General features: G+C 36.6%; 2 protein-coding genes across 2 annotated transcripts in view; one reads left to right on the top strand and one right to left on the bottom strand.

Moving 5' to 3' along the window:
• The window catches only part of LOC150090959 (coenzyme Q-binding protein COQ10 homolog B, mitochondrial), a 72,070-nt gene that overhangs the window by 5,794 nt on the left and 48,083 nt on the right, over nt 1-18,193 (bottom strand). Inside the window, exon 6 of the mRNA XM_090373620.1 lies at nt 10,248-10,397. Coding sequence (XP_090229746.1) covers nt 10,395-10,397 — 3 coding nt within the window. The 3' untranslated portion in view covers nt 10,248-10,394. The remainder of the gene's footprint in view (nt 1-10,247; nt 10,398-18,193) is intronic.
• The window catches only part of LOC150090960 (heat shock protein 60A-like), a 118,642-nt gene that overhangs the window by 91,735 nt on the left and 8,714 nt on the right, over nt 1-18,193 (top strand). The window contains exon 11 of the mRNA XM_090373599.1: nt 15,898-16,079. Coding sequence (XP_090229725.1) covers nt 15,898-16,079 — 182 coding nt within the window. The remainder of the gene's footprint in view (nt 1-15,897; nt 16,080-18,193) is intronic.

Raw genomic sequence — 18,193 nt, 5'->3', positions numbered from 1 at the left:
ATAGTAATTTCAGTAATAGTAGTCAGAGTGAAAGGTAATATTAAAACAATCTCATATTTACATTTGCTTGATACAGCATAAATCACAGTTGTTTTTAATTAAAATGTAAAAAAAAACAAGAACACAAGAAAACTGCACAGGAACCAAAATTACTTTCTCAAACTATGGTATATTCACGACAGCACCTTCTTTTTGCTTGTCGTTTGTATTCCAATTCCAGTATATTAAAAACATTACAAAGTGATATCAAAATATTTTATTACACTGTTGTTTCCTTTCTTAAAATAGGCAAACTTTACTAATTTTGGGTGGAGAAAAACGAATATGACTTCAGAAATTTTTTATTAGCTCTAGTTTTTGAGATACAGTACTTTCACTACCATCTAAGAATATGCCGACCGGCTAGCCGAGTGGGTAAAGTACCTTCCCGGCAACCCAAAGGTCGCGGGTTTGATTCCCGCCTCGGGCTTGGATCAAAGTACTGCAAAAACCTTGGGAGGTGCAATATGGCCACAGAAGCCGATGCGCCAACAACTACCAAAAAAAAAAAAAAAAAATCTAAGAATATAGTAATTTCAGTAATAGTAGTCAGAGTGAAAGGTAATATTAAAACAATCTCATATTTACATTTGCTTGATACAGCATAAATCACAGTTGTTTTTAATTAAAATGTAAAAAAAAACAAGAACACAAGAAAACTGCACAGGAACCAAAATTACTTTCTCAAACTATGGTATATTCACGACAGCACCTTCTTTTTGCTTGTCGTTTGTATTCCAATTCCAGGGCATCTCTTGTTACTGTCCAACAGTAGTCAACAAGCATAGAAGTGTTCTACCTACCCTGATATCTTCTTTCCATTGCTGAAATGTCTTGGTGGAATCGTTCACTTTGCTCGTCACTCACTGCCCACAGTTGTCAGGGTCCAGATGAGAGTCAAGAAAGTGGATTTTCAGTGACATGTTGCAGCCTAATTGATGATACTTTTCTAGAAGGTTGTTCAAAGTCTCAACATAGTTTCCAGCTCTTCGGTTCCCAGATTTCATGCACAACACTTTTAAAGGCTTCCCAAGTTGTGTTCTCATTACCCTGGAGGACTCACTCAAAATTTTCATCCTTTAAAAGTTCACGAATTTGTGGACCAAGAAAGATTCTTTCCTTAACCTTAGCATCACTCAACAGTGGAAATTGTCCTCTCAGGTACTTGAAAGCTTCTCCATCCTGGTTCATCCCCTTAACAAAGTTCTTCTTGAGTCCCAGTTTGATGTGTAAAAGGGGCAGAAGAATTTTGCTTTGATCAACCAGAGGATTGTGCTGGACATTTTTTTCCCCCAGGACACAGATTTTCCCCCAGGACACAGATTTTCCCTTAGTGGCCAGACTTTTCTCTTGTAATATGAGGACCTAGCTTGACTGTCCCCCTCACACAGGAAGCAGCAGTACTTTGTGTATTCCAACTGCATGCCCAGCAGTATTGCAATCACCTTCAGGTCTCCACAGATCTGCCATTGGTGGTCTTTGTACTTCATTGCTTCCAGAATTAATTTCATATTCTCATGTCTCCTTCATATGGACAGCATGGCCTAGAGGAATTGAAAGAAGAGTGTTGCTGTTGTGGAGCAAAACAGCTTTTAAACTTAGCTTTGATGAGTCTATGAATAGCCTCCAGTCCTGTAGGTTGTGCTCCACATTCAAAGCTGTCATCAAACCATTGACAACACAGTAAGCAACGTTGTTTTCACTTTTATAATATGGAATCAAAGCATTCTGCCTGCTCCTGTGCACGGACACCTTGACATCTGGTTGCAGAAGATTCCACTGTTGGAGCCTTGATCCCAGAAGCTCTGCTTTATCTTTTGATAGATCTAGGTCTCAAATTAAATCACTTAGTTCACCTTGAGTGATTGTGTGACTCACTTGGCAACTCACGTTCTTGCACAAAATCAGGATCCTGTGATGTTCAGTGCCTTTTGCCATCCCAAATCATTGGGATAGCAAAAGGCATTGAACGTCCTTTGTTATTCTACCATCTCATTCTGTTTATGAGAGTATGATAAAACTACAGTTTTTTAATATAGACCTGACCTGATGCAGGTCTTCAGAAAGTTGGTGGGTTGGGTGTGGTTCCAGTTTTTGAATATAAATAATTTAATATGATAATACCAAAATTTAATATACAGGCAGGCCTCGCATAACGCGAGTTTGATTAACGCGATTTTCAGTTAGCGCTATTTGAAAAATTATACCACTTTTCACTTTACACGATGAAAATTTCCAGTTAACGCGATCTTTTATGCGATAGTTGAAAAAGATTTGAATCGCGCGATAGTTGAGTCATGCTGGCAATAAACAAACGTTTGCCTGCTGCTCGCGTCGGTGTGTTCCATCAACCATCGGAAGAAGACGGAGTCAATGCACACTTGCATAAAAATTCAAATTTTTAAATGAGCCAGATGAAAATGTTACCGCGAAGGAGATAACGGTAAAAGAATTAGATGAAATCTTTCCTATTGCAGAGAACCTCAAACAAAAGGTTTGAGGTTTTCTGCGATATTTATTTCGCCAGGGCCCAGAGAAGATTGTTGTCGGCTATTGGAAATTGATTGATGAAAAGAGAAAGCCAACACTGTTCAAATATTTCCGCAACAGTCATTTCTTTATTGTGTATTTTATGTCAGAGGTTTCCAAACCTTGGTTCACGGCGCCCTTAGTGTCTCAGTAATTTTTTCAAGGCGCACCCAGACCAAAAGAAATATCTAACAGTTCCATTTAGTAGTTAGGTCCAAACAACTTAATAAGAAATGCTGAAACTGTGAACTACTTCGAGCTAGTAGTTCGCGCGGTGTCTGACAGATGTCGAGTATCGCTGTGTTTCCTCGAAAATTTAAAATATTCCGCGGCGCGCAGTTTGGGAACCGCTGTTTTATGCAATAAACATTTAATTCCATAATTATTTTCATTATCTTTTACATTGTATACAGTTAAAAAGTTATTTAAAAGGTATTTTTAAAATTCTTTATGGACATTCCAGAAGGTCAAGGACCAATTATAATTTTTCCTATTGACTATTATATTCGATTAACGCATTTCCGTTTTGCACGATGCGCTCGCGGGACGAATTAATCGCGTTAATCGAGGCCAGCCTGTATTAACTTAATAAAGTAATTGTTTTTCTAAGTTACATTATTTACTAAATTATGAGTTGTATTAATTATTTATTATTATTTTTTTTGTTTGGCTTTAATTATGCACTATACACTGTTCCACTATCTTCTTAAATTGTGTGCATTTGAAAAAGTATGATTAACTTTATAAATTTAAAAAACACAATGTTGTTCCATTAAAAAAGTAATGTTGTTCCATGCATCATTCAATAAATTGATAGCATCCAATATCGATATATTGGAACAGAAACACGTTTCTGTTCTTTCACTGATCAGACATAGAACTAGAAATCGTTTATAAAATTCTTTCAAACTCTTGATTACACCTATGTCCATTGGTTGTAAAATTGATGTCGCATTGGGAGGCAGAAACACTAGCTTAAATGTTGGATAAATTTTGAATCTGGGGATGTGCAGGACAGTTATCAACTAACAATAAAATATTTTTCTTCTTTTTGAATAGCTCCTTATTCCAATCATTTGCATATTGCCGAAAAATATCCGAAGTCATCCAAGCTTTCTTGTTTGCAGTGTAATTCACAGGAAGTTTCCTTGCATTTTTAAGACACCAAAGTTTTAACGATTTTCTGATAACAAACAGTTTTTTTTTTTATCAGTTCCTGTCACATTTGCTCATATGAGCACTGTCAAGCAAGCCTTTGAATTTTTCCCACCAACACATTTTTTCCCTTTGAATTTAAATGTATTGTGAGGTGTCAAATTATAAAAAGTCCTCTTTTGTCGGCATTATAGTAGTAGTAATAGACATGTGATGCAAGAAAGCAAGTATATGAGCTTATGTTATTAGCCAAAAAAAACTCAAAAGTATGTCCAGTTCCTCCTTGAATTTATTTAAACTATCAACTTCCACAACAGATGGAAGTTTGTTCCAGCAATTAACCACCCACTGGCTAAAGGAAAATTTCCACACATCTATTCTACAATTGTCATTCCTCATTTTGAATTTATGCCCCCTCAGGTTCGTAATCTGAGCAAGAGGAAGAATCCCATCAGAATTCAGCATGCTCAACCCATTCAAAGCCCTATGCACCTCAGTCAGATCACCTCGCAGGTGCCTAGTCTCCAGCCGCTGCAATTTGCAGAACTTAGCCTTTCTTGGTAAAAGAACCCCTTAATTCCCCTCACCAATCTTGTTGCCCTTCTCTGTACAAGCTCAAGCAACTCTACATCCTTCCTAAAACGAGGCTTCCAGACCTGTACGCAGTACTCAAGGCGCGGTCTGACCATTGCCATATACAAAGAGATAATCACCCCCTTTTCCCTGCTAGCAAAACTCCTGTATATCATTGACAATAACCCATGACCTACTCAAGCAGCCTGTCTGCATTGTTCAGAAAACTTAATATCTGACTGCACAATCGCTCCCAGATCTTTTTCATTTTCTACCACCCCTAAGTGTAGCACCACACAGTTGGTACGTTCCTCTGGGGTTACTTCTACCCATATGCAGTACTTTGCATTTGTCAATGTTAAACTTCAGTTGCCACTTCTCAGCTCATCTGCCCAAGTTTTCTAGATGCTGTTGCAGTAGCACAACTGCTGTAGATGTCTCCATCATTGAAATCTTTCCTGATTTCTGCCCAAACATGGTCAATCCATTCATTTGCCATTATTGGCTCTGCAGATCGAGATTCTCCACTAATTTTTTCATAAACAATGTTATGTCGGTTTTTATATCAATCCAGCCAACTGTTGTTACACACAAAATTATCACGTCCAAATTGTTTAGCAAATTTTTTCGCTTGAGCCTTCAAGATCGAACCGTTTACTGAAAATTCTGCACTTCTTTGTGTGGTGAAGCAATGCTTCCTCAACACTTATAACCTTGTACTTTCTAAATTTTTTTTTTCCCCCCCTGGTTATGTTCTTTTCCAGGGAAAATATGTATACATCTTTATTCTTCCACAATGTCAATACACTTGAAGAGGATAAAGAAAACTTTTTCCACATTTCAACATTTTTTGCACCACATTCACATTCTAACATGAATAATTTCGACTTTTTTGCGAATTGAGAGACGCTTTCTCTCAATTTGCGAGAAAGACATGTTTCTGAAGGGTTTGTTTCTAACTGATTTTACTTTAAAATGATAAAGTGATTTGCATACAAAGTTTTTAGAACTCCCGAAATGCATACAAAGATCTTAGAAGTCCCAAAATAAATTTATGGTTCACTGAATACAAGACAATCTGTAAATAGGGTAATGCGGCAAGCAGAATGCCAATGCACTACTGTATAGCCCCATCCCCAGAGGACAAGGTCATAAACCGGCTGCTAATCTGATGCAGGTGGTCATAAAGCCAAGTTGCCCTTTTCATTTTCGTCTATTCCAAGAATTGGGTTTTTCTGACTCTGACTACCCGAGCAATTAAGAATGTTTGCATAGTTACCTAAATTTTTTCGGTATATCCATGTAGTACGCTCATTATAACAGTGAGTGATTGTATGGGAATATGCGTAAATTAAAGTCATTATGGCTTTGCTCGTTACAGCCTTGATCTTGTTATTTCTGTGCTCATTATAATCAAGTTTGACTGTATCCTGATATATCACCCACAATAAGACCAGATCATCCAAAATCATGCAATAAAAGAAGCAGTAAGGCTTTTTGTGATTGCAGCCTTTGCTGGACCATCCACTTCAACAGTTCACAAGCAATCAGAAAATTATATGTGCTGAACTTAAATAAGCAAGAAGAGTTGAATGACTTAGTTTATGATTTAAACTTATCTAAAGAACAAGCAGAAGCCCCTTAGTTCTAAGTTACAACAGTGGAACTTACTTGAAGCAGTGACTAAAATTACAGTATATTAAAAACATTACAAAGTGATATCAAAATATTTTATTACACTGTTGTTTCCTTTCTTAAAATAGGCAAACTTTACTAATTTTGGGTGGAGAAAAACGAATATGACTTCAGAAATTTTTTATTAGCTCTAGTTTTTGAGATACAGTACTTTCACTACCATCTAAGAATATGCCGACCGGCTAGCCGAGTGGGTAAAGTACCTTCCCGGCAACCCAAAGGTCGCGGGTTTGATTCCCGCCTCGGGCTTGGATCAAAGTACTGCAAAAACCTTGGGAGGTGCAATATGGCCACAGAAGCCGATGCGCCAACAACTACCAAAAAAAAAAAAAAAAAAAAAAATATCTAAGAATATAGTAATTTCAGTAATAGTAGTCAGAGTGAAAGGTAATATTAAAACAATCTCATATTTACATTTGCTTGATACAGCATAAATCACAGTTGTTTTTAATTAAAATGTAAAAAAAAACAAGAACACAAGAAAACTGCACAGGAACCAAAATTACTTTCTCAAACTATGGTATATTCACGACAGCACCTTCTTTTTGCTTGTCGTTTGTATTCCAATTCCAGTATATTAAAAACATTACAAAGTGATATCAAAATATTTTATTACACTGTTGTTTCCTTTCTTAAAATAGGCAAACTTTACTAATTTTGGGTGGAGAAAAACGAATATGACTTCAGAAATTTTTTATTAGCTCTAGTTTTTGAGATACAGTACTTTCACTACCATCTAAGAATATGCCGACCGGCTAGCCGAGTGGGTAAAGTACCTTCCCGGCAACCCAAAGGTCGCGGGTTTGATTCCCGCCTCGGGCTTGGATCAAAGTACTGCAAAAACCTTGGGAGGTGCAATATGGCCACAGAAGCCGATGCGCCAACAACTACCAAAAAAAAAAAAAAAAAATCTAAGAATATAGTAATTTCAGTAATAGTAGTCAGAGTGAAAGGTAATATTAAAACAATCTCATATTTACATTTGCTTGATACAGCATAAATCACAGTTGTTTTTAATTAAAATGTAAAAAAAAACAAGAACACAAGAAAACTGCACAGGAACCAAAATTACTTTCTCAAACTATGGTATATTCACGACAGCACCTTCTTTTTGCTTGTCGTTTGTATTCCAATTCCAGGGCATCTCTTGTTACTGTCCAACAGTAGTCAACAAGCATAGAAGTGTTCTACCTACCCTGATATCTTCTTTCCATTGCTGAAATGTCTTGGTGGAATCGTTCACTTTGCTCGTCACTCACTGCCCACAGTTGTCAGGGTCCAGATGAGAGTCAAGAAAGTGGATTTTCAGTGACATGTTGCAGCCTAATTGATGATACTTTTCTAGAAGGTTGTTCAAAGTCTCAACATAGTTTCCAGCTCTTCGGTTCCCAGATTTCATGCACAACACTTTTAAAGGCTTCCCAAGTTGTGTTCTCATTACCCTGGAGGACTCACTCAAAATTTTCATGCTTTAAAAGTTCACGAATTTGTGGACCAAGAAAGATTCTTTCCTTAACCTTAGCATCACTCAACAGTGGAAATTGTCCTCTCAGGTACTTGAAAGCTTCTCCATCCTGGTTCATCCCCTTAACAAAGTTCTTCTTGAGTCCCAGTTTGATGTGTAAAAGGGGCAGAAGAATTTTGCTTTGATCAACCAGAGGATTGTGCTGGACATTTTTTTCCCCCAGGACACAGATTTTCCCCCAGGACACAGATTTTCCCTTAGTGGCCAGACTTTTCTCTTGTAATATGAGGACCTAGCTTGACTGTCCCCCTCACACAGGAAGCAGCAGTACTTTGTGTATTCCAACTGCATGCCCAGCAGTATTGCAATCACCTTCAGGTCTCCACAGATCTGCCATTGGTGGTCTTTGTACTTCATTGCTTCCAGAATTAATTTCATATTCTCATGTCTCCTTCATATGGACAGCATGGCCTAGAGGAATTGAAAGAAGAGTGTTGCTGTTGTGGAGCAAAACAGCTTTTAAACTTAGCTTTGATGAGTCTATGAATAGCCTCCAGTCCTGTAGGTTGTGCTCCACATTCAAAGCTGTCATCAAACCATTGACAACACAGTAAGCAACGTTGTTTTCACTTTTATAATATGGAATCAAAGCATTCTGCCTGCTCCTGTGCACGGACACCTTGACATCTGGTTGCAGAAGATTCCACTGTTGGAGCCTTGATCCCAGAAGCTCTGCTTTATCTTTTGATAGATCTAGGTCTCAAATTAAATCACTTAGTTCACCTTGAGTGATTGTGTGACTCACTTGGCAACTCACGTTCTTGCACAAAATCAGGATCCTGTGATGTTCAGTGCCTTTTGCCATCCCAAATCATTGGGATAGCAAAAGGCATTGAACGTCCTTTGTTATTCTACCATCTCATTCTGTTTATGAGAGTATGATAAAACTACAGTTTTTTAATATAGACCTGACCTGATGCAGGTCTTCAGAAAGTTGGTGGGTTGGGTGTGGTTCCAGTTTTTGAATATAAATAATTTAATATGATAATACCAAAATTTAATATACAGGCAGGCCTCGCATAACGCGAGTTTGATTAACGCGATTTTCAGTTAGCGCTATTTGAAAAATTATACCACTTTTCACTTTACACGATGAAAATTTCCAGTTAACGCGATCTTTTATGCGATAGTTGAAAAAGATTTGAATCGCGCGATAGTTGAGTCATGCTGGCAATAAACAAACGTTTGCCTGCTGCTCGCGTCGGTGTGTTCCATCAACCATCGGAAGAAGACGGAGTCAATGCACACTTGCATAAAAATTCAAATTTTTAAATGAGCCAGATGAAAATGTTACCGCGAAGGAGATAACGGTAAAAGAATTAGATGAAATCTTTCCTATTGCAGAGAACCTCAAACAAAAGGTTTGAGGTTTTCTGCGATATTTATTTCGCCAGGGCCCAGAGAAGATTGTTGTCGGCTATTGGAAATTGATTGATGAAAAGAGAAAGCCAACACTGTTCAAATATTTCCGCAACAGTCATTTCTTTATTGTGTATTTTATGTCAGAGGTTTCCAAACCTTGGTTCACGGCGCCCTTAGTGTCTCAGTAATTTTTTCAAGGCGCACCCAGACCAAAAGAAATATCTAACAGTTCCATTTAGTAGTTAGGTCCAAACAACTTAATAAGAAATGCTGAAACTGTGAACTACTTCGAGCTAGTAGTTCGCGCGGTGTCTGACAGATGTCGAGTATCGCTGTGTTTCCTCGAAAATTTAAAATATTCCGCGGCGCGCAGTTTGGGAACCGCTGTTTTATGCAATAAACATTTAATTCCATAATTATTTTCATTATCTTTTACATTGTATACAGTTAAAAAGTTATTTAAAAGGTATTTTTAAAATTCTTTATGGACATTCCAGAAGGTCAAGGACCAATTATAATTTTTCCTATTGACTATTATATTCGATTAACGCATTTCCGTTTTGCACGATGCGCTCGCGGGACGAATTAATCGCGTTAATCGAGGCCAGCCTGTATTAACTTAATAAAGTAATTGTTTTTCTAAGTTACATTATTTACTAAATTATGAGTTGTATTAATTATTTATTATTATTTTTTTTGTTTGGCTTTAATTATGCACTATACACTGTTCCACTATCTTCTTAAATTGTGTGCATTTGAAAAAGTATGATTAACTTTATAAATTTAAAAAAACACAAGACTTGTAGATATTTTTTTTTATTTCTGAATTAGCTCTGATTATGAGAACTATGGTTGGTTGTTGTAGGATTTTATGTGCATCAGCAACTTAGGTCATATTATGCTGTATATAATGTCTGTAAATTTTGTTCTGTGGCCAATTTACTGGACAAAAACATAACTTCCAGGAAAAAAAAAAAAACATGCTATCCTTGACTGAGACTGAATAACTAGTCCACATTGTGAAAAAGACCAATAAAAATTCCTTGCATCATTGATGGGGTGTGAAGTCAAGTCTTTTCCACTGGATGTAGAAAGAACAGTGATTATATCAATGAAGGCTCTGCATATAATTACTACTGTTGTAGCATATTGATTCTGATTATGAACTTTGCACTCAGTGCTTCAGAATTAGATGTTTAATCAACAATAAAAATAAACTTTCAGCACAAAACTGAAAAAAGAACATCATTAAAAGTTTCCCAAAAATTGTGGATATAAAGAATACTAACTTAGGATTGCATTCATCACATTAAATTCAAAATTAATCTATAATTTATCTATAATTTAAGTAGCTTATTGTCATACATACAAAATTGTCTGCATTTTCAATTTTTACTGTCATCCCTATCAATGGTGCCAGTGCAGTAAGCAAATGAGTTTTCTGCATCTTTGTCTCATCCAGGGAAGGGTACAGCTGAACCCAGAAACTGCTGATGTTCTGTTTTCACACAGCAACTTACTAAAAATTTGCAAATTACATTAAAGAACATGTTTAATTCTTTTTTTAGTTATGTATTATATATAACACAGTAAAATATTAATATTATTGATTGATTTATTTTAATTTAAATCTAACTATGCATTATTACTGATATGTAAAAAATTTAATAGAAATTTTCGTAATATGTCTTTTTTTTTTGCGGTTTGTGGATACAAACAATGTGGGGTTTGAGTGTGGTTACTACATGTGCAGGCAGGTCTAATTCAGTGGACCCACACAAGACTAGTTGTGGCTCATTTAATTTTTGCTATCCATGCCACAGTACAGCCAGTGAAAGAGATATTTCTGCAGTAGGATTTTCCATCCAAGAAAGTACTCAGTTGAATCTGGAAACTGATGATGTCCTCTGCACAGAAATTTAAAAAACTTGAAAAATTAATTAGGCTATTAATATATTTTCAGCATATTTTTTATATTTATTTGTTTTTTTAAGTTTTTGTGTAATATATACAATAAAAAAAATCAGCATTTTTGATCCAGTGACTTATTGCATTATTATTGATATAAAAAAAAAATTAAGACAAATTTTCTTAATGTCTTTTTTTTTTTTTTTTTTTGGTTTGTGGGTAGGGCATGGTCCTAGCTACTATGGGTGTGGGTTTAATACACTGGACCTGCACAGGATTTTAAGGTGGATAACTTATTGAACACACACTGGTTAAAACAATTTATAGATCACTGCAGACTCTATTGGACAGTTTACTGTATTGACATACTTTATGGCTGCAGTGACAGCACATTCACGGACTGATATGCAAATGTAATTTACCAGGTTCTCTGACAAATGCAGAGAAAATGCAAATTTGGGTGTAACTATTTCATTAAATGCTCATGTTGCAGATTCATCTCATTTGTGAACTTACAGCTGAAAAAGATGGAACACCTGTCAATTATTTGAAGCATTACAAAATGTCATCTTAGATGGATTTGCCTGAGTCTGCAACAAATGTAATCAGCAGGTTAAGAACTTGTTTCATGAAACCCAAGTCAGGGTCATAGACCATAACAATGCCGAGGCAAGATTGCTCGCTACAATTGACACTTGAATGCTTGTTCAGACAATGTAGTAGGGGACACAAGTTGGCAATCGAAACCATCTGAAATCTTCTGCATAGACACGGACTTTATGCAGGAAGATTTATGAAACTGTTGCACTGGGTGCCATGTGCTCTGTAGGTAAGTTCAAGTACAGCGAACATTCAGATTCTTGTCAGGCCCTAGTGTGATGTGTGAAAGAGGAACTTGAAGAGCCACGTATGTACAGGAACACGATCGGTTTTCTGGAGTGGCATTAGTCTCTGTGGTTGTATAGACTTCTACATCATCTGGAAAATTCAGGACCCCAATTGTTGAAGGGTGTAGAAATGAGATCCTGCAACTCATATTTCTTCTCTAAGCTGGTGCTGGTAAAGTGTGTTTTGGAGGGATGACAATGCTCAGCCCCATAGGGCAGTGTTTCCAAACTTTTTTTTTTTTTTTTTTCCTTTTCAAACATGGACAACTTTTATACTTGAGGAAGAAGCCATAGACAACAAAAAATAGTAAACTGTATGTGCATATATATTATTTTTTAAATGCAGGAATATATACTCATACTTAGCACACATAGTAGACATTAAATATGAGTACAAATCAGCCTTTTCTTTTGATTTGCCATGTATGTTATCAATGTATTATGTGCCACCAGCAATAGAGCCAGAACCTAAATCAGTAACTCCCCTCCCTATTGATCCATTCTTGATGATACTAAATGGTTTTGATAACAACAAAAAGGAACTTTATGCTTAGTGCTTGCAACAGAAAAATAATTAAATAAAATTTTACTCTGTAAAATAAATTTAATATAGTTTAATGCATAAATGTTCATCCCAACAGAATATCATAAGGAATCCCAGGGTCCTGAGCTGGATATCATCATTCTTCTCTTTCTTGGTGATTCCCTTTTGACTCTCTCACTCAGGGTAACTCGGGAATTTTTTTTTTTGGCTGGTGCAGCATAAGCCTTATGCTTCCTTGCACCATATAGCTAATAATAATAGTAGTGGCATGTGATGCAAGAAAGCAAGTGTATGAGCTTATGCAGCATCGGCCAAAAAAAAAAAAAAAAAATTCACACAACCATTCCCTCTAAATGTTTGCCCAGTTCCTCCATAAATTTATTTAACCTATCAGCTTCCACAATGACAGGTGGAAGTTTGTTCCAGCAATTAACCACCTGCTGCATAAAGGCAAATTTCCACACATCTATTCTACATCTGTCTTTCCTTAATTTGAATTTATGCCCCCTTAGGTTCGTAATCTGAACAAGTGGAAGAATCCCATCAGAATTCAGCGTGGCTCAACCCATTCAAGGCCTTATACACCTCAATCAGATTACTGCACAGGTGCCTAGTCTCCAGCCACTGCAATTTGCAGAACTTAAGCCTGTCTTGGTAAGAGGATCCCTTCATTCCTCTCACCAATCTTGTTGCCCTTCTCTGTACATGCTCAAGCAAATCTACATCCTTCCTAAAATGAGGCCTTCAGACCTGTACGCAGTACTCAAGGCGTGGCCGAACCATTGCCATATACAAACAGATAATCACTCCCTTTTCCCTGCTAGCAAAATTCCTGTATATCATTGACAATAACCCGTGACCTGCTCTAGTAGCCTGTCTGCATTGCTCAGAAACTTCATATCTGACTGCACAATTATTTCCAGGTCTTTTGCATTTCCTACCAGCTTAAGTGTAGTACCAAACAGTTGGTACGTTTCTCTGGGGTTACTTCTACCCATATGCAGTACTTTGCATTTGTCAAGGTTAAACTTCAGTTGCCACTTCTCAGCCCATCTGCCTAAATTTTCTAGATCCTGTTGCAGTAGAACACTGCCATTACTATCATTAACAACCCTGCCAACCTTTGTATTATCTGCAAACTTCGACACTAAGCCTGATATACCTTCATCAATATCATTGATAAATATACAAAACAACAGTGGACCCAACACCGAACCCTGTGGGACTCCACTAATAACAGCACCCATTGATTACCACCCTCTGTCTTCTCCCACTCACCATCCTTTTATCCATTGTAGCAATTTACCCTCAATACCATTCTGCTCCAATTTGTACAGTAGTCTTCCATGCACAACAGTGTCAAAAGCTTTCCTGAAATCCAAGTAAATGATATCAAAATTACTTTTTGCATCCAGTTCCTTTGTAACCACATCATAATAACCAATCAAATTTGTCAGACAAGATTTTTCCCTTAACAAACCCATGCTGTGTCTGAATTATTGCTGCAGTCTTGTCTAGATGATCCTGCAATGCATCTTTAACCAGTGACTCCATTATTTTACCTGGAGCAGAAGTTAAACTAATTGTTCTTTAATTACTCGTGTCACCCTTCGATCCCCCTTTGTGAATTGGGGATACATTTGCACATGTCCAGTCCGTGGGGACCTCCCCTGAATCCAAGAATGCTCTCATAATTATGGCCAAAGATTTGCTTACTTCCTTTGCTGCCTCCTTTAATATAACTGGATAGATCCCATCCACACCAGGTGCCTTTCTTATGTTTAACTTCAACAATTTCTCCTCCACTTTGTTCTCAGTTATTACAAAAGCATTAAGCACCCTGCTACAATTTGATAACCTTCTGGATAATAATAATAACTCGATGAAGTCCCTATTTACCTGCACTAAATTAACACTAAAGTAGTAAATATAAGTTTCCATCATGTTGAAACCATGGTCATAATTTCATGGAAGTAAAAAGTGGAATTTAAACTGTTATATGTTTAGTTATGTGCCATGGGTTGGCATATGTAAGTAAACATATTATTCAACTATTAGGAGACCATTGCTCTGAACAAAACTTTGTCACAAGAGAGTCAAGTTAAAATCTTCGGAGCAATCATAATTAGTTGGTGTTGTCTTAACATACAATCCAAATAAAAATCCACAAATTCAAGGTGCACTAATGTTTGAAAATGTATTGTATTGGTAAATAACTCTCATGGTTATATTTTAAAATTAATAAATGTATATACAAAGGGTACTAGGAAAGTTTTGCAATATGACACAACAATGAATCACAGGAAGCTGCTTGTTGCTGCATGTTGAGACATGTTCATACGTGCATAGTAGCCGCCGCGCCAGGTCGATGGGCTCAGTTATTCATTAGTAGCGAGAGTGTAAAGTGCTTGCGATGGCATCGTGGTCACGAAATGAGATAAGGACAGTTTTGCGGTATAATTTCGTGCGTGGTTTAACCATAGACCAGTGCTTAGAAGAAATGACTCTTGCACTAGATGATTATTGTCCACATCGTACAATGATATTCAGGTTGTATAGAGAATTCCAAAGGGGAAATTTCACTCTGGAGGATTCTGAGAGGTCAGGAAGGCCACGAATGTCAGTTACGGAGGAAAACGTTACTGCTGTGAGGAAAATGCTTGACGAAAACAGGCGAGTGACCTACCAACAGATAGAGGATACTTTGGGCCTAAATGCACCAGCAATTCGTTCGATTCTGCAAGATCATTTGCACGTGAAGAAACTTTGTTCTCTCTGGGTGCCGCATCAACTGACTGAAGAGCAGATGACACGACGTGTGACTTGGTGCCGGGAGATGTTAAAAAGTTTGATAAGGGACAATCTCGGTATGTGAACAACATCGTGACAGGTGACGAGACTTGGCTGTACTATTACGATCTGCCGACCAAGGCTCAAAACAAAGTTTGGGTCTTTGATGATGACGACACACCCGTAATTGTCAGAAAATCCCGATCTGTAAAGAAGAAAATGATAGGTGTATTTTTCAAATCGAGTGGAATTGTGGAACGTGTCGTTTTGGACACGCAGAAGACAGTCACAGCTAAGTGGTATACTGAACAATGCCTGCCTAAAGTCATTGGATCTATGAAGAACTTGCGGCCAAAGTCAAGAATAGACACCTGGTACCTCCATCACGAAAATGCTCCAGCTCACAGCGCCAAAGCCTGCACCGAATATTTGACCACGACAGGACTGAAACTTCTCGAGCACCCTCCCTACAGTCTAGACCTTGCTCCCTGCGACTTTGCGCTGTTCCCGCATGTGAAAATGAAGCTAAAAGGGAGGCGGTTTTCCAGTGATGAGGACCTTCTACGGGCTTGGGACAACGAGTGTGCTTTACTCCCTAATGAAACTTGGCAGAACTGGTTTAAAGATTGGTTTCGGAGGATGGAGAGGTGTATTGAAAGTAGAGGAAATTACTTTGAAAAAATTAAATAAACAAAGCTGTATTGCAAAACTTTCCTAGTACCCTTTGTATCATCATTAAATTTTTTAAAATTCAGATTTAGTCTGAATTTAAAAAAAAAATTCTGCTTCTGAAAGTTGGAAGCTGTAAAAGTATGTGAGAATCTTAAGGTTTTTGTGTATTATCTAAATAGTGCATGATTTCATTATATATATATATTTTTTTTTTTCAGGTGTTGAAATAGTAAGGAAAGCTTTGAAGATGCCATGTATGCAGATATCTGCAAATGCTGGTGTGGATGCTGCAGTAGTTGTACAAAAAGTAATAGAGTCATCATCTTCTGATTTTGGTTACGATGCACTTAAGGGAGAATATGTTAATATGCTTGATGCAGGTATTATTGATCCTACAAAAGTAAGTTGCTTTAGTTTTATGACTTTTGTATGGAGTTTTTACAAAAAAAAAAAAAGTTAGCAAATAATGTTTATATTTTGTTGTACTTAAGCCTTACTTATATAGTATTTATATTTTATTTTCCAGTATTATAATTTAGTGAATTTCTTCAAGAACATCAATGTTTATTATTTTTATTGGTAATTGATAATTAAATTATTAGAACTTGATTCTACATTTGATGTTCACAAAGAGAAAACACTTAACCATCTACATTTGTGTTTGCATCTTTACGCTTATCACAAAAGTAAAAAATTTAGAAAATCTGTTATTGTCATGTTTAAAATTCACGAAGTTATTCTAAAATTGCCTTCATTTTACATTATCACTAGTTATGCAATTTCCTCCCTCATTACATTTGATATATAACATGGTAATACCACTTTGTTCATTTTGCCCTGTGGCAGCTCATTACAAGATTTAATTTGCTTTTGATATGTTTACAATTTCAAGTGGCTAAATCTTGTTCCAAGGGGAGTTTTAGATAGCATAATAGCTATCCCTACCTGTCTGGCATATTAACAGAAGTAATTGATATGCCAAAAATTTATGGACAATAGCAGCTGTTAGGATCAATTCACATTGTCACCATTTGAAGTATACCTTAATTTATTTTTGTTAGTTGTTGTTATTAGGTTTAATGACACAAGGGCTACTGAGGCCAAATTGTGTCTATTCATAGTTTAATTGTTTTTTTTTTTTGTTAGAAACAGCAGGGATTTCTTAAAAAAAAAAAAAAAAATTCTTTTTAGTTGTCAAGTTAATTGGGTTGAGCTGTAGCCCCTCCCACTCACAACTTTAGTTTTTACTGTAAACTTGGCTAATCATATACATGCAATTTTTTATAAATACCCTGAATTGGGTATAATAAATATTATACCCAAGTCAGGAGTGAAATAAATGTGATGTTGCTATCACCAACCAATGGGAAATAAAACTTGGCAAAGTCAACCAAGGTCACTAATTTTGACAAAGTTTAAACAAATCATGCCACATTTTTAAGGAAATAAATAAAATCCACCCATATATATAAAGTAGAATAACTAAAAGAAAGAGAAACTCAGAATTGCTAATGCTTTTACAACCATGTTAAAGGTTGGCCTCCTTTCTGGCAAGAAAGTTCAGAAGCTAACAACTCCAGAAAGCAATGAGAGAATGTCTCTTTTACTGGAAGGTTATAAGCTGAAATGAATTTATAGAATAAAATAATCAGCCCAATGATATGAGCATTGTGGTTGCACATTGAATATAAAAAAATAAATGGAAAATTCCTCGGATGATAAAGAAAGGTATTTTCTCTGCTGATGCTCCAATCTTTAGGGGAAAAGCTATAAGGCACTCCTGCAGCCGGAGGAAGAATATAGAGTTTCAATAGCTCTTCAACCAAGGAAGGTCAGAATTGAGGGGTAGTAGCCCTTACACAATAGCAACCAACACATTTCTGCTGAAGAAGCACCTGAAGCTGCAAAATATGAACTAAAAACATGTGTACACAAACAATGCCTCTAGTGAGGATAAAGTAACCAATTGTTTTTAGAAATGAAAGTCTGCTATGGTAAAATGCAGATGTGTGGAGGACTGACTGGAAGAAAATTTCAGAGATGAAAAACTCAAAGGGCCAGAAATACTGTGCCTCTTTTATGCACAAAGTTATCACAACTCTGATTTAAATTTAAATGAGACAAAAACACTGGAAGAGAATAAAATAGAGCAAAGAACAAATTTGATGTGTGATTGTGTCCCCCTGAAATTCAGGGAACAATCACACACTAACTCCAAAAATATATGACTGAATTAGAATATAAAGATGGTGTTATAAAAGAAGTGGTGAAATCAAATGGAATATGGTAGAAATTAATAGTGGGACCTTGGCAGTGAAATTTTTTTTTTACTGTCAATGTCATGGAGAGAGGGGAAAGATTCTGTCCTTGTGTTCAGTGAAGTACTTTTTTTTTGTGTGCAAGGTGCACAAGTTATGGAAAAATGGTGTTCTTATAAATGCTGAGGTAGCACATACCTCAATTGGCAGTCCATCTTTTTCAAATCTGAATTTTTTTGCGGGCGAGTTTCTAGTA

This window comes from Mastigoproctus giganteus, chromosome 1, assembly GCF_048544385.1.
Source record: "Mastigoproctus giganteus isolate SK-2022 chromosome 1, ASM4854438v1, whole genome shotgun sequence".
NCBI classification, from domain to species: domain Eukaryota; kingdom Metazoa; phylum Arthropoda; class Arachnida; order Uropygi; family Thelyphonidae; genus Mastigoproctus; species Mastigoproctus giganteus.
Note: the sequence above shows the minus strand (reverse complement) of the source record. Positions and strands in the feature narration are given on the sequence as shown.